The following is a 24,834-nucleotide window of genomic DNA, read 5'->3' as shown; positions in this document are numbered from 1 at the left end:
TCAGGACTATAAATTATAGCATGAGGTTTTCATCAGGGTAACGTATGTCTGTTCAGTACCCTTAAATTAAATATAAGACTATAGTATAGTGGTTCTGAAAAGTTTTTTTTTTTACTAAGGCTTTTTTTTTTTTTTTTTTTTTTACTAAAATCAACCACCATTTTATCTTTGTGAACCCCCCATTACCCTTGCCCTACCCTTCTCAGCCCAGGTCTCCTGCTTGACTCTTCTCAGCCCTGTCCTCTCCTGCAGTCCTAGGTGGCTGTGATCGCTGCCTGGCTTCTGGTAAAATGAGTGGGATCTGGGTTGGCAACAGTAGCAGTGTGGAGTAAGTGTCCAGAATCAGTGAGTGGACAGTCAGCAGCCTGTCACATCTTGCTTGTACCCCAGAGGGGCTTGCTCTGCACTGCTGCCCAGATCCTGCTCCACATGCCATTCCTTGCTGTCCTGGGGAAGTGAGAGCATGGGTGGAGGAGTACTTCTGAGGCATGTTTGACCCACTTAGACCCTACCTGTGTCCCACTGGTGGATTGGAACCCACCATTTGGGAAACGTTGGTATAGCATTTTGTTGAAGTATGCCACTTGCTGCATTCATGAAAGTGACTTCCCCCTAGAAGAAAAACATGAATGATCGTTTCCATGGTATAAAAGGGATCTATAATCTACACTGCAATCATTGCAATATGCCAAAAATAATAATGTCTGCAATGCATGTAGAGATTCTTCCTGTAAGACATATGAGTGATTCCTTGTTGAAAGCAGCATGGAATAAAATAGTTTTTAAATGACAATTAATTAATGGCAGGCCATGGATTAGAGGATGTCAAGGTTCCTCCCCCACTCTGAACTCTAGGGTACAGATGTGGGGACCTGCATGAAAAACCTCCTAAGCTTATTCTTACCAGCTTAGGTCAAAACTTCCCCAGGTACAAAATATTCCACCCGTTGTCCTTGGATTGGCCACTACCACCACCAAACTAATACTGGTTACTGGGGAAGAGCTGTTTGGACGCGTCTTTCCCCCCAAAATACTTCCCAAAACCTTGCACCCCACTTCCTGGACAAGGTTTGGTAAAAAGCCTCACCAATTTGCCTAGGTGACTACAGACGCAGACCCTTGGATCTTAAGAACAATGAACAATCCTCCCAAGACTTGCACCCCCCCTTTCCTGGGAAATGTTGGATAAAAATCCTCACCAATTTGCATAGGTGACCACAGACCCAAACCCTTGGATCTGAGAACAATGAAAAAACATTCAGTTTTCTTACAAGAAGACTTTTAATAAAAATAGAAATAAAGAAATCCCCCCTGTAAAATCAGGATGGTAGATATCTTACAGGGTAATTAGATTCAAAAACATAGAGAACCCCTCTAGGCAAAACCTTAAGTTACAAAAAAGATACACAGACAGAAAGAGTTATTCTATTCAGCACAATTCTTTTCTCAGCCATTTAAAGAAATCATAATCTAACACGTACCTAGCTAGATTACTTACTAAAAGTTCTAAGACTCCATTCCTGGTCTATCCCTGGCAGAAAACAGCATATAGACAGACACACAGACCCTTTGTTTCTCTCCCTCCTCCCAGCTTTTGAAAGTATCTTGTCTCCTCATTGGTCATTTTGGTCAGGTGCCAGCGAGGTTACCTTTAGCTTCTTAACCCTTTACAGGTGAGAGGAGCTTTCCCCTGGCCAGGAGGGATTTCAAAGGGGTTTACCCTTCCCTTTATATTTATGACAGAGGAATTGGGAAAATATCTGCTGCGAATGTGAGAATACAGATTGCACACAGGAGATGCTGGGGTCAGATTACTCAAATAGTTTAAAATATGCTGTTCTAGCTAGTCACTCCCACATCTGGTCCTTGATAGAGATAAAAACAAGGAGTGGTGATTGCATTACAGAATCTCATTCTAAAGTACAGATATGTTTAAAACACTAAACATATGTCATCCTGTGATTCCACGTTGGACGTGAAGAATGAAAATTTATTCCTCCGCTCTGTCTCTCTTGCAAGAGAATGTTAAATGCATCTTTTTTGAAAGATGTTCTGAATAATAGGAGCTGACTAGAGAAATGTAAGATGACCTTTAAAAAAACAAACAAACAAACAAACAAAAAAAACCCAAACATTATTATACAACATTACATATTATAACCCATTTGTCTTGTGGTAAGGGTTTCTAATAATTATTACTCCTAGGGGAATTCTGTGCACACACAGAAAATGTCATCCGTCCCCGCCTCCGGCAGATTTCTTTGCTTCCTGAAGAAAGTGACATGGAAGCAAAGGGAAGCTGTGTGCAGGGTCGGGGGCAATACCCCCCAAACAGAGGAGAGATGGGGGACACACGGCATCACATGCCACTTCCTGCCAGCACAGAACTGCCCAGCTGTTGGAGCTTGCCAATGGGCTCTGCAGCAGGATGCTGGTTCCTAGTGCCAGTTGTTCCCTCTCTGTGAGGACAACAGTGAGTACCTGTGGTGGGAGAGATGGGGTAAAGGGGGTGGGGGAGGGAGAGGCAGTTGGGGAAGGAAGGAGGAGGGATGTGGGAGTGAGGGGAGGAGGATGGGACAGGGAACAATTTGGGGAGAGAAGGGGAGGGGATGCAGAAAAGAAGGGGACAGGGAAATCTGGATCAGGGGAGTGGGAGCCTGGCATGCGGCGTTTCCCCTCTGCTGCAGCTGGGGCTCCCCCGTTAAGCAGGCCCACTTAACCCCCACCCTGATGAGCCCCCTGCACCCAGACCCTCCCCTCCCACTGACCCCAAACCACCTTCACCTGGACCTCCCTGCAGAGTCCCATTGCTTCTGCATCCGGAATACCCCCCATAAGACCCTATGTATCTATATCCCGCACTGAGCCACTCCATGCCAAGATTGCCCCACACAGGACCCTCTTACCCCATGCCTGGATTTCCTCCACCCCAACCCCTCCACGCTTAAATTCTACTAGATTGAGCCTGCCTGCCCACACCTAGTGCACCTGGCATGGAGGGGCAGGGCCGGTCCTTAGGCTGCACCAAACCCTGACACAGCACAATGGCCAAGTCCCTGTCCCGGGGGAGCTGCAGTCCCACCTCCATGCAGCCAGTGGCCTGTGCTCCCCACTGCCGTACTGGAGCCTCCACATTCATTTATTGATAAATAAAATTGGCAGAATTTTAAAATATTGTGTGCAGAATTCTTATTTTTTTTTATGCAACATTCCCTTGGGAGTAAATTATGGACTACTGTTGTCAGCATTTGCAACAGATTTGTTTAGCTGCAGTTCTGTGTATAGAATTTCCTTTCAATTGTGTTGTGATTGGGAGTGCTCCTTTAAAAAAATTTAGCTCAGATGGAGGAGAGAGGTCCTAAAGATATGCAAAAATATTATGATCAGGTGGAAACAGCATTGAAATCTGGTAACTGGATGCATTTATAAATGAGGTTAATGCAAGTACTGAGTGTTAAATGCTGCTTTGTATTTAACATGCTTTTTTATTAACTTTTAATTGTAAGATGCATTTTCAATTTAAAACTTTTCATATTTGTTTAAATCATCCATTTAACACATTTTGTATAATTCCATGTTTAATATAGAGCATGCTTTTATTTAACACTTTTTAAATATGTGAGATATCTGTAGACTTTTCCAAACTAAGTTTTATACACTGACGTGGAATATTTAACAGTCATATCCTATCAATAGTTTTTGGAGACCAGAATCTATAAATAAACTATCTTAGGCTATGTCTACACTGCATATTACTCCAATATAACTTACGTCTCTCAGAGGTATGAATAATACACACCCTGAGTGATGTAAATTATAGCGACCTAAGCGCCGATGTGGAGAGCGCTATGTCGGGGAGAGCTTCTCTTGCGGAGGCAGGAGTTATTAAGCTGATGGGAGAGCTCTCTCCTGTTGGCTTCAAGAGTCTTCACCAGAAACGCTGTAGTATAGGGATAGCCTTACTGAAGGGAGTACTAGGTACAATAGTGCTATTTAAAGTACCATGGAATCTTTAGTTATCACTATATAAAAATGGAACTGTTTACTCTGAAGTCTGACCTTATGTATAATTTGTCATATATGCTGCTTCTCATGGTGTAGATTACTTTTTACACATGACCAACACTGCTATAGTGACAAAAAATTTGGAAAGAATCTGTTTCATTGTCTCAGTCTCGTACATTAGCATTAACTAAACTCCCAGTGAGTAATCTTCCTTTTTTAATTAGGACCATGCTGGTGCTTCTGTGCAGAAGCAGATGTGATAACAATTAAAGGACAGCAGGGTTGTAGGAGAAGACCTTTGTGAAAAACAAGGGAGTGATGTAAAAAGTGGGAAAACTTGGAAAATAAGGTACTGTGACATGTGCCTCAATACTTACATTTATTTGGCATGCATGCATGCATAGGTTCTTATTTTTTATTTTATTTTTTTTTGTGACAAGGGCTAAGACTGGGTATTGATGGTGAAATATGACTAAGGAGGGTTGGTAAGCCAGTCTATTAACTGTTTGTTTGGTCCTGGGGGCTGGCAGACAAGCAGCATATCAAAAAATATTTTGATGGATGGAATCTTCTGGAACTGCAGCAACTAGAAATAGAAGTGAATGGCTTTTGGATGATTGAAATTCAGAGAACAAGAGCATGCCAGAAGTAGTGAAACATTAATAACAGAGACCTAATAAATTATGTAGATTTGGGGAAAGCCAAAAAAAATTTATATGGAAAATTTGTTTGTTAAACATGAACATGGAAAAACTGTTAAAGCTGAGTGCAGGTTCTGTTCTGTGTATGTGACATGTAGATAGAATGGAGAAACATGAATTCTTGTGATGTGTTCAGTGATGTCTGTCTACTGGCAAAGATTTATTGCAGTCAAATGGCAAGAAAGGGAAAACTGTTTTGCAGCAAAATTCTTCCTTCTCTGCACTCTCCTTCTGTTTCGTCTTTGGCAGCATCATCACAAAGCATGGAGTTGTATGCTGAGGGCAGTAATATGGGTGACTATGAAAGTGGTGCTAGTTCTATTTCTTCATCTTCTGATAAGTTTAGCATTGAAAACTTACTCCTGGGAAGTCTTCTGATCTTCAAGTTGGAATTAACAAGTTTTTTCGGCGAGAATATCCTTTGACCAGAAGAACCAACTTGACCATATATTTGCCAGAGGTATTTATGCCAGCAATACACCATTTCATATAGTTGAAAATCTTTTAAGATAGAAATTGTTGTAAATTACATCCAATTTATAAAGTACTGAGTAGGAAATGGCTTACAGGAACTCTTCCGAATGCCAAAGCAGATTATGTGAAAGAGAGAGGATTGACGTTCATATTGCACAAGCAGTTTCTGATGGATGTAGCAATATTCACAATGAGGGTACCATCAACTTCATGAGAACTTCACAACTAGTGCTTTACTTATTCTGATGCACAATTGAGGATTAGTACATAGCCCAATAAATTGGTGACCAGTTGAAAAATATAATCAATGAATTGGTTCCCAGAAGGTTATTTCCGTTAACTGACAATGTGGCTAATATGAAAGCTGCTTGGGCTTTGTTGATAATTGAGTATCCAAACCCTGTGACGGATGTGCTGTCCTTACAACGTGGCTTCTCATTGGTGATGTTGAAGATCTGACCGCTCTCTGTGACATGACACAAGTGAAGAGCAGTGTGAAATTTTTCAGAAACACGCTGAAAAATGGTACTTGTTTAATTTAGTACAACATTCAGTTTTACCCATCTTGAGTAACCCATCTAGCACAACAAGGCTATCTGCTGTTAAATGCCTCAAAGAATTTCAGATATGCAAGAAGACTCTTCAGTCAGCCCTCGGTTGAAGAAGTGGTGGGGTCATATCCCCCTTCATCTCTTGGCCTAAACTGTAGCTCAGTCCATTCAGAATATGGAAAATAGTAGTTCTACATTGTATGAAGCCAAAAACAGGTTCCTGAATATTAAGAAACGTATTTGTGTAGTGGACTGTGAAAAGAACAGTCCACTTACAAAATCTGAAGAGAAAAAGATTATAGACAAAATATCATTGAAAAATCAGGTGGTCGTTCCTGCACATAATACTGCCTACCTTCTTGATCCATGCTTCTAGGGCAAACCCTTTCTGAAGACTAATGTAATTCAACTTGTGACCTCTTAATGGCTGTTTGAAATGTTCAAAGGATATCCAAATGAATGAACAAACAGTGCTGATGGAGGTAGAAAATCTATAAAGCAAGAAGTGTCCCGTTCAGTTGCAAAGCAATGTGGAGTGCAGTCCCAGCAGTTAAATCAAAACATCTTGCTCTTTCATTGTGATGGAAAAGGGTGTCCTCCTTGCACTCTCGCTATGGTGGCAGAAATTTTTTAACACGTCCACGTACTGCTGCATGTGTAGAATGAAATTGGTCAGTTCAGGGAATCGTCCAGTTGAAAACCAGGAATAGACTGAAGACCTTCACTGCTCGGAAGCTGGTGACTGTGAATCACAATTTAAGATTACAGAAGAAAATGGCATCTGAAAAGATGACTCAGTAATCACGAGACAAAGAGGAAGAAGGAGACGCTGATGAATTTGACGACAAAGATGTAAACGTAGCAGTTGAAGCTGGTAAAGAAAAATAACAAAAAGCAAGATGCTTGTAGAGTTGGCCACCTACTTAGCATAAGTGCATTTAAAAATGACTGTTTCTTGCATAATTGCTGTTTAATTTTTCTTTTGTAACTGTTCAGTCTTGAAGTCCATTCACATTTAAATGCTAACCTGTAAAATTAATTATTCTTTAATTTTCTAGAGCTTCATTTCATTGTTTTTCATTGTTCTAGTTAAAATAACTCAGTTCAGTAATTTGTTTTTGTAATTAAGCAAAAATACCTAAGGCTAGGGCTACTGGAGACCACCAAGTCTTACTTTTTTTTGTGACTGTTCTAATTTGTGCTTAAAATATTTGTCTGTTTTTTGACAACTGGTCAATAATTAGCCAAATGTTATCTTTGGACCAGTCTTGGGTTTTATGGACTGCAGGAGATTCTTGTAGCAATGGTAACCAAAACGAAGGGCAGAAATGCTACTCTAATCACAGAAGTAGATGAGTTTGCTGTGTTAATATGGTATTTGCACGTGAATAGAGCTGAAGTGACTCGCTCTCTGTAGGTCTATAGATAAATGTGTACACTTGAACATATTTCCCATTTTTTTTCCCTGTTGTAATGTGTGTCCAACCATACAAGCCCAAGATTCATTCTTGCCCATGTCAGCTGGACCTCAAACATTTGGAATGGCTTGACTGTACACTTGCTTTCCCTCAGATTGGTCGTCTCAGCAAATAGTGTAAAAAGAGAGAGCAATATTTATCCCTTTTTCTTTCCCAGATACCAACTTGAATTATTTCCAACGAGGAAGTAAAGTGAGAGTGTCTTTTTGTGAAACTAGAAGGCTGGAACTGGGGGCTGTTGTAGTGTATAAAGTGTCCTGCATCCCTGCTTTCTCTTCTTTAAAGCATAACATGTTTTCTGATAACTTCAACTCTTTTGTAAAGACTGCCCGGTCACTTTCTTGAAACAACTGGGTATATCATACTTGGTGAAGCACATGAGAATGATTTAGCAGGGGCTGCAGGTTTGTAGAAATTTTGGTGGTGCCCAGAGCCCGCCCCCCCCAACTCTGCTCCCCACCTGCCTAAGGCTCTGTCTGCCTAGGCTAATCCCTAATACCATCTGAACTTACTTTGGGGCCTGTGCAGCCAAAATGTGGGATGCAATGATCATTCCAGGGAGCTGTGAATATTTCACTTCATCACAATTAGGATTAGTTCTCAGAGTGGAGAAACTCCCTTAACACTAGAAATATTTTGAGTTGATGTAATTGGGTATGGAATTAAACTGTAAATTGTTTACTTCTCTTGGTAAGATTCAGGTTGATGTTTTGCAGCAAAATAAGACCAGCAGGCGTTTTGAAATGTGGGTGCCTCCCAAATCCATAGTTAGGCATCTCAACCCCAAATTGCTAAAGTAATCTCGTCCTTACAGGAGAGAGGTCTAACAGGAAAAAAAAATCCTTCGGAACTTCTGATTTATCATCCACTGAATTGTTTGCTTTTTATCAATCATCTTTTCCAGTGTGGTCAAAAGGAAATAATATTTTTTCTTTATAAGGGGAACTATTATTGAGTTTACAGTCTATAATATTTAACTGGGGTCACTTGCTTTTGTAAAAAACATGTTTAAAGGGAGCCTGAGTCAGGCTTCGTGAACACCAATGTTAAAGTTTGTTATTATTTGTTTTTGGTATTTATTATCTAACCTATATTAGTAGAAATATCAGTCACTCCCTTTTTATACCAAACTAGTAATAATGAAATATCTACGTCTTGGCTAATGTGTTAAATGTTCTGTTTAATTTTTTCCATCTATCCCCAAAACGGGAATTACTACAAGCACAAATATATAATATAAAAACCCAAAACCCTTGAGTAACTTTCATTCCACCCAAAACCTCTCCACTTGCAAATAAATACATAAATCTAATGGCTCCTTCAAGCAAGACAGAATTTATCCCTCAAGCTGGATTGACACCTCATATCTTGAGTCAGGTCCTTCAAGATTGTTGCATAGTTAATAAAGTTGAACAAAAGGGGCCACAAGCTCCTAGGAGTAGCTTCTCAAGGAGTACTTAGAAGCTTATATTATGCTCCTTACTTCTGAATCACTTCCTCAGTGGGCAGGTGTCCTTTGCAGCTGGAACTCTAACAGCAAAAACACTAGATTAATGTTGACAAAACCTTGTTGCTACAAACCAAAACCTCATCCAGAGCTTCACACTGAACTACTGTTGTCCAACATAATTTTTTTTAGATTGGTCTCTGTATTAGTATAAATTATTGCATCGGATGCAAGAGTGCAGTGTAGCTAAAGCAAAAGGCATTTTAACCCACTTGCATATCCAGTGCATACATTACGTTAGAAGGCTCCAGTTAAAATGATTGTTCCCTATTTGCAAAACCATAACTGTTTTTAAACATGATCTCTATAATATTACCGGCAGGGTTTGTAGCATGCCTGTTACTAAGGTTGCCGGACGTTTCCCATTATAAGATCCTGTTTTCAATTTTTTGTAACTATGGCAGCATTTAACTGTTTGGGCTGGAATTTTCTATGTCAGGAGACTGTCTAAGGCTGATCTTTTTTTGAAATTTCAGCCATTTTGGAGGGGAAAGTGTAATTTTATGTTAAAATTTCTGGTGGTGATATCTTTCAGCAGCTCTAGTGCACCCATGCTTTGGTGCAAGGACTTTACATTTGGTGGGATGGGGGTGGGAGCAGGGGTGTAGCCTTTGTTAGGAATGCATTGTTGGCTGTTTTCATGAAAATTTGGCCAAATTATAAGCCTTTGAAAAATTGTGATTTACCCATGCTCCGTATAGGTTCATTTTAGCAGCTAAATTCTCAGATTCTGTTGGCACTGAGCATGTTCTACTTTGGAGCTCAATGAAACTTTCCATTGGAGCTGTGCTGGATCTTGGTCTGGGCACTGGAACTGAAAGTAAGGTGCCTCTCTTGTGGTCTCATATTTCCCCCGCTGGTGCACAGGCAGTGTGAAGGAAGAAGCTGCCTGGATTTGAATGCAGAGGGAATAAGGCAGACATGGGGATGGAGGGTGGACTAAATCGGAGCAAAGACAAGGTGGGCAGGGAGACTGGCAGGTAGAGATGGAAGCTGAAATTGACTAGGCAAAATGACTGGGACTGAGGATTAGTGGTAGGGTTGGGGAGAGGTCAAAGATCTGACAAAAAGCAAGATTGGGAAAGGAGCAGGGAGAACTGGGACTGGCTGGGCAAGGACTGGGAGAAGAGGCTGAGGTGTGGGGGGGAAAGAAGATTGGATGAGTCGCTGAGGGAGGGACACTTGGACTGTAGGAAAAAGTTATATAACAAAAACCTATCATAGTTAACAAAGAGGCAAAATTAAGGTTGCACAAGCAAATATGGGGATTGACTTTGCAGGCTCAACATTCCTCTAATGTAGTTTGTGTGTAGTATATTTAATATACAGTACCATTCAGGGTTCACTAGGTTGGTTGGCTGTAGTTTCACTGCATATCTTCCCAAGCCCAGCTCTTTAAACCATATTTTAATTTAAATTGTTTTTTAGCTTATTGGAAATATAGAAGTGGTATTACGTTTTGATTTTTCAGAATACTGACAAAAGTTTCTTCTACTTCTTTAGGCGAGGTTTAAATCCACCCCACAGGGTTAAATCTATCTCCATGACCACATTCACGCAACAGGAAATAGAATTTCTGCAGAAACATGGGAATGAAGTAAGTGCTTATTTATTGTAGAATACCTAATGTTTGGTGAATGACTTAATTTGTTCCAATATTTGATTTTAAGAATTTCTCTAGAGAACATACAAGTGCTGCAGCCCAAAAGTAGACTGAAGAATTCCATCTTCTGAATGGACATTTTAAAAAAGAGAATTTCTTTCAGTTACCATGGGAAAACATTGTGATTTTGATCAATTAATGCACTATTCACTAACCAGGAGAGACCTGGGGTCATACAGCTGGAACCTTTACCCTTCTTTTTAGGTGTCCATTTCCCCTCCCTTGGCTTGGAGAAAGTCTAGTCAGGTGCTTGAAGTATGTCAGTCCGTTATGCTGCAACTCCTATTACCTTCTGCTGTGTGTTCCTGAGAGATGCAGTATGCACTCTTATTTTCCTGCCCTGTAAGCTCCATCCATGGAGACTGAAGGCATCACCAGTGTCTGAAGACAAAGAATATTAAACAGAATAAATCTGTTGCATGCTCTTATATCTATCGTGCACATGGCAAAAAGTCAGTAAAAACAGGTCAGTAAAATCAGTTCTTAAAGCCCTGGAGGGGAGGAAGGGTAGCAGAAGGAAAGGGGGCAGAGAACTTATTGGAGCCCACAGTGGAAGTATTACAGCATTATGGATTAGAGCAGTGGTCACCAACTGGTCGAACGCAATCGTCTGGCCGATCCTGAAGACTCTGCCAGGTTGATCGTGATCTCCGGCTGGTGATGTAGTGGGGCTGCCGCTAAGGCAGGCTCCCTGCCTGCTCTGCCCCCATGCTACTCCTGAAAGCAGCCAGTAGGCCCCTGCAGAGGGGCAGGGGTCTTTGCGCTGCTCCTTCCTGCAGTCACTCCCCCCGCAGCTCCCATTGACCGAGAACGGTGAACTGTGGCCAATGGGAGCTCCAGAGGCAGTGCCTGCAGAGGGGCAGCACACAGAGCCAGTTCCCCCACCCCCCCTCTCCCGGGGCCACAGGGGTGCATTGGCCCCTTCCAGGAGTGGTGTGGGTCAGGGACCTGGCAGGGAGCCTGCCTTAGCCTTGCTGTGCTGCTGACCAGGAGCCACCTGAGGTAAGTGCCACCCGGCGGAAGCCCGCACCCCGCCTCCCTGCCCCAACCTCAGCCTGGAGCCCCCTTCCGCACCCCATTTTCCTGCCCCAGACTCAGCCTGGAACCAGCCCCCTTCTGCATTCTGAACCCCTTGGCCCAAACACAGAGCCCACACCCCCTCCTGAACCCGAACTCCCTGCCCCAGCCCAGTGAAAGTGAGTGAGGGTGGAGAGAGGGTGTTGGAGTGAGCAGGGCGGGGCTTTGGGGAAGGGGCAGGGTAGATCCTGTGTTGCACTTAAATTCAAAAAGTGATCTTGTGCATAAAAAGGTTGGAGACCGCTGGATTAGAGACTACTTACTTATGCTTTAAGAGAATGTTGACAAGGCAAGTCACTAAAAATGATTAGGGCTATCAAAAAATTTAAAAAAAAACCTGATTGATCTCACTGTTAGTAATAGAATATCAATTGAAGTTTGTTATATTTTTGGATGTTTTTCTGCATTTTTCAAATATATTGATTTCAATTACAGCACAGAATGCGAAGTGTACGGTGCTCACTTTATTACAAACATTTGCACTGTAAAAAGGATAAACAAAAGAAATAGGATTTTTCAGTTCACCTCATACAAGTACTTTAATCTCTTTATTGTGAAAGTGCAATTTACAAATGTAGGGGTTTTTTGTTACATAACTGCACTCAAAACCAAAACAGCGTAAAACTTCAGAGCCTACAGGTCCACTCAGTCCTCCTCCTTGTTCAGCCACTAGCTGAGACAAACAAGTTTGTTTAGGTTTACAGGAGATAATGCTCCCTGCTTCTTGTTTACAATGACACCTGAAATTGAGAACAGGCATTCACCTGACACTTTTGTAGCTGGTGTTGCAAGGTATTTATGTGCCAGATATGCTAAACATTCGTGTGCCCCTTCATGCTTCGGGCACCATTTGAGAAGACATGCTTCCATGCTGATGACAGGTTCTGCTTGATAACGATCCAAAACAGTGCGGACTGACACATGTCCAGTTTCATCATCTGAGTCAGGTGCCACCAACAGAAGGTTGATTTTCTTTTTTGGTGGTTCAGGTTCTGCAGTTTCTGCATTGTAATGTTGCCCTTTTAAGACTTCTGACAGCATATTCCACATCTTTATTCCTCTGAGATTTTGGAAGGTACCTCAGATTCTTAAACCTTGGGATGAGTGCTGTAGCTATCTTTAGAAATCTCACATTGGTACCTTCTTTGCATTTTGTTAAATCTGCAGTGAAAGTGTCCTTAAAGTGAACAACATGTGCTGGGTCATCATCCAAGACTGCTATAATTGCTATGAAATATATGGCAGAATGCGGTAAAAGGGAGCAGGGGACACACAATTCTCCCCCAAGGAGTTCAATCACAAATTTAATTAACACTTTTTTTTAAACGAGATCATCAGCATGGAAGCATGTAGGTAAGCATGAAGCTTATAGGCGCTGAAGTTTTACTTTGTTTTGAGTGCAGTTGTTTGTTTTTTTAAAAAAAAAATTACAAGTTGCACTTTCACCTACAGTATGGTAGGGGAATGGGGGGGTGGGAAGGATAGCTCAGTGGTTTTGAGCATTGGCCTGCTCAACCCAGGGTTGTGAGTTCAATCCTTGAGGGGACCATTTAGGGATCTGAGGCAAAACTTGGGGATTGGCCCTACTTTGAGCAGGGGGTTGGACTAGATGGCCTCTTGAGGTCCCACCCTGATATTCTATGATTCTGTGATACTTCTATTAAGTGAATTGAAAAATACTATTTCTTCTGTTTATCACTTTTACAGTGCAAATATTTGTAATAAATATAAAGTGAGCATTATACACTTTGTATTCTGAGCTATAATTGAAATCAATATATTTGATGTAGAAAAACATCCAAACATATTTACAACACATTTCAGTTGGTATTCTATTATTGTTTAACAGTGCGATTAAAACTTATTAATCGTGATTAATTTTTTGTTAATCTCATGAGTTAGCTGACTGACAGCCCTACAAATGATCATCCTTTATAACAAAGTATAAGCATGTTCTTTGATGACAATCTGGTTCAGCTTTAAGAATGAAAGTAGGAAAATCTTTTTTAAAAAGCTGCTTTTTTGGGGGTGATACATAGCACTTTCTGAAGAGTTTGACTAGCAATCATTTCTAGACCGACTTGAACAAAATCTGAAGTTATTAGTCTAATTATGAAATTGTTTGGCTCGTAACTGTTTAAAATCAAACATTTAAATCGGAATAGTGTTGCAGTTTCACAAATCTTCAAGTCAGGGCTTGAATACGTTATAAAATATTGTAGCTTTGTGTTGGTTTGGGGGTGTAGCTGGGGCTCTGAATGTTCTGATCACAGTGTAAAACTCTGATCATGGAATTTGCTACAGATACCACCCTCTTGTTCATAGCATTATGTTCTAGAATCAAAGTTTAATTTAAAATATTACGATTGCCAAGAAAGCTTTTCATTGGTCTATATTCTGTTCACACTTCCAGTGTCTTCAAAAGTTTGCAACAGTGGCTAAGAGGTGCAAATAACTGCTCTTTTACTACATGAAGATAACTGTAGCAGAAATCAGAGTAGCAGCCGTGTTAGTTTGTATTCGCAAAAAGAAAAAGGAGTACTTGTGGCACCTTAGAGACTAACAAATTTATTTGAGCATGAGCTTTCGTGAGCTACAGCTAAGTTCATCGGATGCATTCAGTGGAAAATACCACTGAATGCATCTGATGAAGTGAGCTGTAGCTCACGAAAGCTTATGCTCAAATAAATTTTAGTCTCTAAGGTGCCACAAGTACTCCTTTTCTTATAGCAGAAATATACAGCTAATGTTTCACCCATAATACTAAACTCCGTTTTAAGGTGCCAAAACCATCAAACCTCACTGTCTCTTTTAATTGCTTCTGTGTTGCATTTGTATTATCAGTCCAAAGATCTTCAGTATGTTGAAAATTAAATGGGACAACATAGGCGGCTTGAGTTTAATATCAAAACAAGTAACATGGGGATCACTGTGCTGACTGTATTGTTCCCTTTTCAAAATGCTGCTTTGACTTAAACAAAGCTGCTCCAGAAACCAGAGGGCCTCACTGGGTAAATTGGTTTCAGGTTGCCTTAGAGACACAGTAGCTTGTCCTTAGTGGTGTAGTATCAACAAGAGTAGATCTCTTTAGTATAAGTTAAGTAAACTTAGATGAAGTATAAATGTTGATTACAGAGCATCTCTTGGATAGTGCTTTAATGTTTTAGTCAAAAAAAAAAAAAAAAAGAATGGAACAATTAAAATATACTTGATTTGTTAAAATAAGCATTTTTTTTCTGTTGTCCTCTTGAGATATAAAATAGTCCAGAATGTATCTGATTTCTGGAGAAAATTGGAGTATCCCAATGAAACGCTTACTTTATTGGCCTAATTTGCTGCACAAAGTAGCACATTTTATGTACATCTTGAAAGCAGAAATAAGAAATAATATCATTTCGTAGGAAAACTGTTGGACAGTTTCTTATATCAATGCTGTTGCTTTGCAGGGCTCTTTAACAAAATTGATTAGAAGTTGGCTGTCTAAGATTTTAGATATCTAATTTTAAACACTCCATTCCAAAAAGCTTTCCCAGTTCTACCTGTTTAAAAAAATACTTGCCCTGATTTCCAGTAATCTGTCTTTTGGCACTTTATCTTAAATTTTGACCTTTGTAGCTGAACAATGATTCTTTTCAATTTTGTCAATCAAAAATTCATTTAAAAATTTTTTTTAAAGGAAATGCCTGACCTGTAACAATGTCTAGTGATTTAAGGTGGCCTTGTCTAGCTCTTTAGAAGGCCAAATCCATGAGTAATCCATCCTAACTTGTGACTTAGACGTGAAACAGTTGGGTGCATTTTCAGTGGCATGTTGTAAAAATTTAACTCACTCAAGTTGTTAGCTTTGCTTGTACGTGGGATGGAAAGGTAGTGTTGGACAGAAAATAATATAATGCATATTGAGACGAAAAAAGAGAAGGCTGGTCTTGACTAACAAGTATTGAATTGTTTAAAAGCTAATAAAACAAGCATGAATGTTTGTTGTAGCATGTACGCACAGTCCATTGAACATTAATTTGGATTGTTGCCTAACTATGTGTGTCATTCCAATTGTAATTGGCGGTAGACATTTTGACTGCCTACAGCACACACCAATCACAGCTGCAACGATTGGTTATTTTTTTGTTCTTCTCTCACCGCTTGTATCTGGCAAGAAATGTAATGCCATATTTAACATGATTGGCTCCTTAATCTTCATTTTAGACTAGTTCACTTTATTATGTGGTAATTAATGTATATAAGCCCCTAATTCCAAGGGCTGGTCTAAACTGCCAAGCTTTTTTGCCAAAAGGCAGCTTTTGGTGATGAAATAGCAGAGGTGTACACATTGCAAAGCCATGTTTTGTGATGAAACTAGTCAGTTGCAGCGCTGTTAAAAAACAAAACCTCGATGAGAGTCAAGGCTTTTTGTGCCAAGGCTTTATCTCTGTAGTGTCAGTGTAGACACCATGCTTAATTTCAGCGCTGCTGTTGGCCTCCAGAAGGTGTCCCACAATGCCCATCCTGACCACTTTGAGCATTTTCAACTCCGCAGCCCTGCCCCCACATAAACCACCTTCCACCACTCCCCCTTTAAAGCCTCGGGAATTTTGAAATTCCCCTTTCTGTTTGCTCAGCATGGAGAGCTCACATCGCATCCTCCCACGTGGCTATGGCGTCTCTGCGCAGCAAACTATCTCGCTCTTGGACCACTGGAGCTACTGGATCTGATAAGTGTTTGGGGAGAGGAGGCTGTCTAGTCCCAGCTTTGCTCTAGCCATAGGAATTTCGATACCTTTTGCCAGCTTGTGTGCAGCTTGTGCGAAAAGGGATCTGAGTGGGACACACTGCAGTACAGAGCAAAGGTGAAGAAGCTGAGGAATGCATCCCACGAGGCAAGGGAGGCAAACTTTCTTTCCAGTACTGTTCCCCAGACTTGCCATTTTTATAAGGCGTTGGATGCTATCCTAGAGGGCAACCCCACCTCCACCGCCAAGAGCACTGTGGATACTTCAGCATGTCTGAAGCTAGTAGAAAGTGTACCTAACCCAGAGGAGGAAGTCCATTAATGATGAGGTGGAGGCTGAAGAAGATGTGAAGCCCATGGCAGAGTTGCCTGGTGGTGCATCCAGTCGGAGCTGCTCTCTATTCTAGAGGTGTCTAGCCAGTCTCAGCAGTTGCTCTCTGGCGAGCCAGAACAAGGAGAGGAGAGGGCAGAGAAATATACAAGGCTGGCTGTGTTTCTGTGTGCTGGGCACTTCCCCGCACAGCGAGGCAGTACAACGAAACAGGGAGTTGATGCACTCCAAGATTTCACAAGAATATTCCAGAGAGATCTCTAGGAAACTGTCCTGGAGGTACTCAGCAATCCTCTGCCAGAGGTTACTTGGCAGAGCTGCTTTGTTCCTTCCCCCATTGAGAGATGCTTTCCTGTGCCACACTGCAATTACTTGGGCAGGGCTAAAGGCTGCACACAGGCAAGCAGCATAGGGATTGGGGCAGAAGCCACAAGTATGTAGCAGATGCACCCTTGCTTCCCCTCAGGAGTGAGATCTTCCCTAGTGACCCCACCTGTGGAAAGTGGTGGGAAAATTTAGAGTGTTGCCCCCTATAAGTGCCCCACAACCCTTTCACATTGCTTTTCAACGATGAAGAATGCCCCTGCCCTTGGGTTCACTCACCATACTTGGGGTGTTCTCCTGCACATGTGCTTGCCTAGGGTCACAGAGAAACTAAGTATGTTACCAGCTGTGTATTTTAATGTAGTATTTCAATGCTCTGTGTGTAGTTGACAATAGTACTTCTGTTTGTTGTTAATTATGCCTCTCCAGACATGACCTTGAGAAGTCCTCCCAACAGCAGCAGAGCATCTGCGCCAGATAAAATGCCCAAGACGAAGCAAGGAAGATATATTCTGGGAGGTGCTGCTTCAGAGGCAGAAAAGACTGAATGCAAGAAATGGAGGGAAAGTGACAAGCAGGAAAGAAAGTAAAATGATGCGTACAATAGGGATGCTACAGAGAGGGTGATAAAAGTTTTGGAGCATCAAACTGACATGCTCCAGTCTCTTGTAACAGTCCAGACTGAGCAGATGCGTGTGCGCTCTCCCCTTTAGCACATTCAGAACTCTTTCTCGTGTGCTCCACAAACTCCGCCTGCACATTCCTTTCCGCTTTCTGGCACTTCGTGCTTTCCTCTACACTCCACCCCCACAGACAGCTTTTCAAACAAAAGCTGGACTTACGCTAGCTTAGTCATTCCTGCCCCCAGTACCTTCTCCCCTACCAAAAATCTGTGTGTGCGTGTGGTGGTGTGGTTTATTTGGCAATAAAAGCAAAGTTCTTTGAATTGTAAGCACTTTTTATTTATTTCCGTGCAAGTTACAATAGCAGATGACACCTGCAAATCAACAGGCACTTTTTATCAATTCCTTATATTAAATCCTAGGCCTTAACAATCACAACTGCTTCGTAGTATACCAAATTTAATTAGCCATTACAGTCCCACGCATAGCAACAAACATTACTGGTTTTCATCTTCAACGTGTTGCCTTAAGGCATCTCTGATTCTCATTGCCCCACATTGCACTCCTTTAATAGCCTGGGTATCTGGCTGCTCAAAATCAACAGCCAAGTGTTCTGCCTCGGCAGTCCACCGCTGAGTAAACTTTTTACCCTTCCTTTCACAAATATTATGCAGTGTGCAACATGCCGCTATAACGGGGTGGGCAAACGTTTTGGCCCAAGGGCCACATTGGGGTGCGAAATTGTATGGAGGGCTGGGTAGGGAAGGCTGTGCCTCCCCAAACAGCCTGGTCCCCGCCCCCATCTGACCCCTCCCACTTCCCACCCACTGACTTACTGCCCCCTTCAGAACCCCTGACCCATCCAGCACTAACCTCTGCCCCATCCAACCGCTCCCTGTCCCCTGACTGCCCCCCAGGACTGGCTGCCTTACCCTGCCGCTCAGAGCAGCGTGACTGGCAGCCGTGCCGCCCAACTGGAGACAGACACCCTGCCGTGTTGCCCTGCAGGAGTGCACAGCCCTGCTGCCCAGAGTGCTGCCCACGCGGAGGCTTGGCTGTAGGGGAAGGGGAATAGCCGGGGAGGGGCTGGGGGCTAGCCTCCCTGGCGGAGAGCTCGGGGGCTGGGCAGGATGGTCCCGTGAGCCATAGTTTGCCCACCTCTGCGCTGTTACCATGGGAGTATTTTCCTCATTAAGGTCTAACCTTCCATGTAGGAATCGCCAGCACACCTTTAATCAGCCAAACACATTCAATGGTCATTCTGCACCTAATCAGCCTGTTGAACCGCTCCTTACTACTGTCTAGGTTTCCCATGGACGGCTTCATGAGACATGGCATTAAGGGGTATGCAGGGTCTCCCAGCATCAGTATGGGCATTTCAACTTCCCCTCACAGTGATCTTCTGGTCTGAAAAGAGAGTCCCTGCTTGCAGCTTTCTGTACAGGCCAGTGTTCCTAAAGATACAGGCATCATGCACCTTTCTAATCCACCCTGCATTGCTGTCTGTGAAATGCCCAGAGTGATCCACAAACGCTTGCAGAAACATGGAGAAGTACCCCTTCTGATTGATGTACTCCGTTGCAAGGTGGTCTGATGCCAGAATTGGAATATGCCTGCTATCTGTCACCCTTCTACAGTTAGGGAATCCCATTGCTGCGAAGCCATCCACAATTTCACTCATGTTGCCAAGAGTCATGGTCTTTCACAGTAGGTGCGATTTAATGGCCTTGCACACTTGTGTTAACACAGCACTGACAGTCTATTTCCCTACTCCAAATTGGTTTGCGACTGACCGGTAGCAGTCTGGAGTTGCCAGCTTCCACACTGCAATTGCCACACGCTTCTCTGCCAACAGGGCAGCTCTCATTTGGGTGTCCTTGCACCGCAGGGCTGGGGTAAGCTCTGCACACGGTTCCAGGAAGCTTTCAACATCCAGAAGTTCTGCAGCTGCTGCTCATCATCCCAGATCTGCATAATGGTATGATCCAACCATTCTGTGCTAGTTTCCTGAGCCCAAAGCCATGTTCCATTGTGTTCACCTCTGTGAATGCCAAAAGCAATCCTGTGTTGCTGCTTTCTATGTCGGACACAGTGTCCGGCAACTGTGACTGCTGTTGCCTTCATAACTTCAAGAATAACTCCACTACTATTGTGCTATGTGCTAGTGATAACTAGCAGAGCAGTGGAAATTAGTGCAGGATCCATTCCTGCAGGTAGATGTGGTGGGGCAAGCAGAAAACAAGGGACGTTGAAAAATGCCATGAACTGAAGATAGAAGCACTTGCCCTGCTTTCCGTCCAAGCATTCCATCATGGGATATTGAGCCCGGACCCATGATGCCCCGCGATCCCTCTCTACCTTCCAACAAGACCTATCGGCAGAAGTGGGGAGAGCTGCACTGTGGGATAACTACCCGCATTATGCTGCTCTCAGTGCTGATGCAAGTGCCGCAAGTGTGAACATACTATGCTGCCCGTGGAAGACAATGTGAACACACACGAGCGATTTTCTTTAAGTGCTTTTTTATCAGCAACCAAACTTTCGGCAAAGAAGCTCTGCCAGTGTAGACATAGCCTAAGTAATAATTATTTATGCACCATAAAGGACTAGATTAAATACTCACTGGGAGAACTGAGTATATTATTACAATTTAAACACTTTCAGCTTTCCTGGGGCATTATATTGAGTAGTAAACTTGTTGCTGCATAACCCAGATTCATTATCACTAACTGAAACAAACACATTAAGAAGCACAATGTATCTGAATTTTTATTAGGCCTCTTTATATATCCCCTTTTCTTCACTCATTCCAAGCCCCCTCTTCTGTTCTGTTAATTGCTGGGAAATACGGCATGAAAGGAATCTGTCAGTGTGCTCATATTTTAGTCCCTAAGTGTTAAGATCACTTTGTGTGCTCTCTATTACCACGTTGGAGTACGGTGATTTTTGTATTGTTTTGTTTTTGTGTCTGTCCCCATCCCATCCCCCTCGCAAAAAATCCCACCCCACTTACTCGTGAACTAGAGCAAGCATATAACCATCCACATAAAGAAGTTTGTGTGTAGCATCCTCATTTATGCGTCTGATGGCTTTCATTCTCCATCTGCCACATGTTTACATATTAAATTTGTTAATACTTTAAAACATTTGGTGGCATCATGCAGAAAGTCCAAAGACTACCAAAGTACACACTTGCTTTTCTCCATTTCATACTAAAAAGACAAACAAACCCTACAGAGTGCTATTGAGAGACCTATCAAGCATTCTTTCATGTAGTTTATAGAATAGACTTCTCTAGTAGTAGAATTACTAGAATAGACTTCCTCCGATATCAAATTTTATCAAACAACTAGGACTACAGATATTCTTCTAGAGCTCAATGGTCATTCATTTTGACTCCTGATTTTTCATAATTACAGCAGCAAACAACGGTGCTCCGTGGTGTCGGAAAGGAATTGGGCATCTAGTACCTACAGTCTGGAAGAATATTTCCCAGTTGACTGGTGTACAATAGTCTAGTCCGGGGCGGGCAACCTTTCTGGCCTGAGGGCCACATCAGGTTTCCAAAATTGTATGGAGGGCTGGTTAGGGGAGGCTGTCTCTCCCCAAACAGCCAGGCTGCGGGGGAGGGGGAACAGCAGGGGAGGGGCCGGGGACTAGCCTCCCAAGCAGGTGCTTTTCCCCTGGACCAGGCAGGAGGGTCCTGTGAGCCGAATGTGGCCCACGGGCCATAGTTTGCTCACCTCTGGTCTAGTCTATGGAGAGGGAAAGGGTTCTGCGTCTTCCTCTGAAAGTTCTCATCACTAGCTACCGTAGAACAGAATACTGGACTAGGTGATCACTGGTTTGGGCCAAAGTTACTAAGGGTCAAATGAATTTTGGGAGCGTGTCATGCGTTAGTCACATTACACATGAACTAATATTTTTCACATCTTACTCTTTACCATACAGTCCATAAGTTACGCACATGTTGTGGGGGAAAATGCTTTTTCTCTAATTTATTGGATGCCTTTTGCTCATATATTATGAATTTGACCTCTGTGTTACTATAGCATGTTCTGGGCCTGTAGCATTAATTTCAAGTTTTACTTGGTTTTAAGTGTCTCTGCGAAACGTATGAAGACCGCTTTTCAAGCGCTGACTACAATGTTTGAAACAGCCGTTATTAAGATGGAATCTCTGCCAGTTTTGCTAGAGGCCTTATGACAGTCATGAGTTACTCAGTCACTGGCATAAGTGGTAGAAGTTATGCCTTCTGTGAATGTAGTCTCTGAATTTCCTTGGATGTCATTCTGTTCTCTTGCAGTTGCTGAGGTTAAAAGGTATAGGTATACCTGGTATAGGTGGAAGAGCTTGCAACTTCCACTTTTAACTAAAATTAAAACAAAGTAATAAAACTTTTGTGGGTTTAGGTTGTAAATAAGTAGCTATTAATTCAAATCATTGGGATACTATAGTTATTGGGGCAGGTCAAAATTTTTATGTTGAAATTACTTTTGATGGAAAACTGGGTTCTTGACTAAATGAGTTGTTGTTGTTTTTTTGTGGAAAGTGTCTGCTTTCTGGGGGCGGGGGAAGGAAACCTTGGAGTTTATGCTGCCACAGTGCCTCATTCTTTGTAGGTCAGATTCCCTGGCTGAATTAAGTCTACCATGATATTCTGTTTCTTATCTCCAACAAAGGAGACCTTTGGCGCATCTTAGGAAATGTAGTCTGACCAGGGCCCTGCCTGTAGAAGAGGGTGGGGCACATAAGGCATCCTAACAACAACTCTCATGGGCACCATGGCAGCATTTCCAAATCAAACTTTTTTTTTTCCAGTTGAACTATTTTGGTACTTAGTTTTTTGGGGGAGGGGGAAGAGAGGAAGAATTGCTCTGGAAAATACCAATATCAATTACTTATTAACCATCTAATGTATGTTGGTGGTTTCTGCTGACTACTCTTTGAAGGGGAGGTGGCAAAGAGACTATTGCCACCTTCCTGTAGCATAGTGGCTCTCAAACTTTTTGTGTTGGTGATCCCTTTCAGACAGCAAGCTTCTGAGTGAGATTTCCCTCCCCCCCTTATAAATTGAAAATACACATTTTATATGAACACTATTTTAAATGCTAAATTTATAACTCTGTTGTTGAAAATGAATTTACCTTTTTCTCCCTGCTTTTAAATTAAGACTAAAACACTTTTATTAAATTGTTCTAAGCAGAAAAGTTTTTTTTTTTTTTAAAATACTGTTTAATATTGTGGGGAGGGACTGAATAAAATTTGTTAAAATCACTTTTTTCCACAGCGGACTTAGTGCCCCATTGCTACTCTTACTTCTACGCTGCTGCTTGCAGCGGTGCTGCCTTCAGAGCTGGGTGGCTAAAGAGCGGTGGCTGCTGGCTTGACGCCCAGGTCTGAAGACAGTGCCCCCGCCAGCAGCACCGCAAACTGCAGAAATAAGGGTGGCAATGCCATACCGTGCCACCCTTGCTTCTGCATAACATTTGAACTGTGTGGGGGGGCCTAAGTCAAATTTTAGGCTGGTTATAGCACCCACAAGCCCCCCCCCCAACCCCCCAGTCTGCCCCTGCCTGTGTGTGTATGTTAAATTATAAATCACTTCTTTTTGCCGATCTCAGTGTTCTGATTGGTCTGCGTTTTGATGCAACTCTTCAGCAGCTGAACAATCAAGCCCTCTGATGTTGTCTTGATCCTGTCTTTTTAGTATCAAGATGACAAATCTGCACACACAATACTATAATCCCCAGAGTCCAATTTCCTTAAAGTGGTGATAATACAAATATATATATATTATGTTTAGGAACAATGATCGCTGCATTTATGTTTACAATACTTTTTGAGGTAAATACACTACATTACGACAGAAAAGCAGGTAATTTTCTAAAACGCAAGATTTAAATAATATTTTATAGCAGTTGCTCTGTTTCGTGTATGTACTTGCAACCCCCATGTAATAACCTCACGACCCCCAGTTTGAGAACCCCTGTCCTAATATGTATGACTAACAGCTGAGGATCTGAGAGGTTTGACAGGCAAGTAACTGTGTCTGGTTGAGGAACTCTTCTTTCGTTTTTGTTCTTTGTTTAAAGAAATTGTCATGACATAAACCCGCCGCATTGGTTTGCATTTTGAAAGCCTCTCAAAAAGAGAAGCTTATCTTTTTTTTTTTTTTTTAAATGAAAGTTTAGGTCTCTTCACCACAACCCTTCAACCGTTCCTGAAGATTCTAAATACAGTAACTCCCCACTTAATGTCCTCTTGCTTAACGTTGTTTCGATCTTACGTCCCTGCTCCATTACAGAACATGCTCGTTTAAAGATATGTGCAATGCTCCCCTATAACATCGTTTGGCTGCCTGCTTTGTCCACGGCTGGCAGCCCCTCAAACCCCCCCCCAATGCCTCCCGCCCACCAGTGGACCCCGCAGATCAGCGTCTTCCCCTTCCACCTCCTGCCTGCGGCAATCAGGCATTCAGGAGGCTGGGGGGAGGAGTGAGGACGCGGTGCGCAGCATCCCGCCCCCCGCCCGTGGCAATCAGCTTGCGGAGGAACGGGGATATGGGAGCTGATAGGTGGGCTGCCAGCCTGTTTAATACCTGTATTAAATGGTTTAAAATGTATATAATGCCTCTTGTCTGGCAAAATTTGTTTTCCCTGGAACCTAATACCTCCCCGATCCCCCCATTTACATTAGTTCTTGTGGGGAAATTGGATTCGCTTAACATCGTTTCGCTTAGTCATGTTCCTGAGAAATGCAATTACAACGTTAAATGAGGAGTTACTGTACTGGAACCCTCAAAGGGCATTTGACATTTCAAAAATTTTCAGTTTAAACCCCAGTTTTGCATCAAAATATATCAAACAGTCCTATGTGCTTTTTTTGTCCAGGACTGATGAATAAAACCTGGACTGCTACATTGAGCTATCTTTGATATTTTATGTCAAATCTTTAAATAATCAAACCCTCTCTGCCCCAGGGACTGGTTTACATTCAGAATTTGTCTGCAGAGTTTTTGGGACCAATAATTACCAGTTTTAAACCAATATGCTTACATTGGTGCAAAAAATGTGTGTAGGTAGCTTTTGGTTTTTGCATTGGTTTGACTAACAATCAAAACAAGTTATGCTGATTAAACACCCTGATGCCAGTAGAACTGTCCACACTAAGGGTTTGCCCTGATCAGAGAGTTTAGTTTATTCTTTTGATTTTAAATTTTTGGAAAAAACTGAGTGCAGACAATCTCTAAATTGCAAATCTCAAGTCACTTGTCCGGTTAATCCGAGGTCTTCTCACCTCTCCTTTCCCCTCTCCATGTTTGACAAACTACACTTTAGGTGGAAAGGATTTTGAGGGAAGGAGTATTCAAAG

General features: G+C 42.2%; 1 protein-coding gene and 1 long non-coding RNA gene across 12 annotated transcripts in view; both read left to right on the top strand.

Moving 5' to 3' along the window:
- The window catches only part of AGFG1 (ArfGAP with FG repeats 1), a 68,273-nt gene that overhangs the window by 7,944 nt on the left and 35,495 nt on the right, over positions 1-24,834 (top strand). For all 11 annotated transcript variants that reach the window (XM_073359881.1, XM_073359882.1, XM_073359884.1 and 8 more), the window contains exon 2: positions 10,220-10,313. In XM_073359881.1, coding sequence (XP_073215982.1) covers positions 10,220-10,313 — 94 coding nt within the window. The remainder of the gene's footprint in view (positions 1-10,219; positions 10,314-24,834) is intronic.
- LOC140917324 (uncharacterized) lies at positions 14,144-17,789 on the top strand. Its single transcript, XR_012160789.1, has 2 exons — positions 14,144-16,330; positions 17,267-17,789. It is a non-coding gene; the product is annotated as an uncharacterized lncRNA (long non-coding RNA).

The sequence above is a fragment of the Lepidochelys kempii genome, chromosome 9 (assembly GCF_965140265.1).
Source record: "Lepidochelys kempii isolate rLepKem1 chromosome 9, rLepKem1.hap2, whole genome shotgun sequence".
NCBI classification, from domain to species: domain Eukaryota; kingdom Metazoa; phylum Chordata; order Testudines; family Cheloniidae; genus Lepidochelys; species Lepidochelys kempii.
Note: the sequence above shows the minus strand (reverse complement) of the source record. Positions and strands in the feature narration are given on the sequence as shown.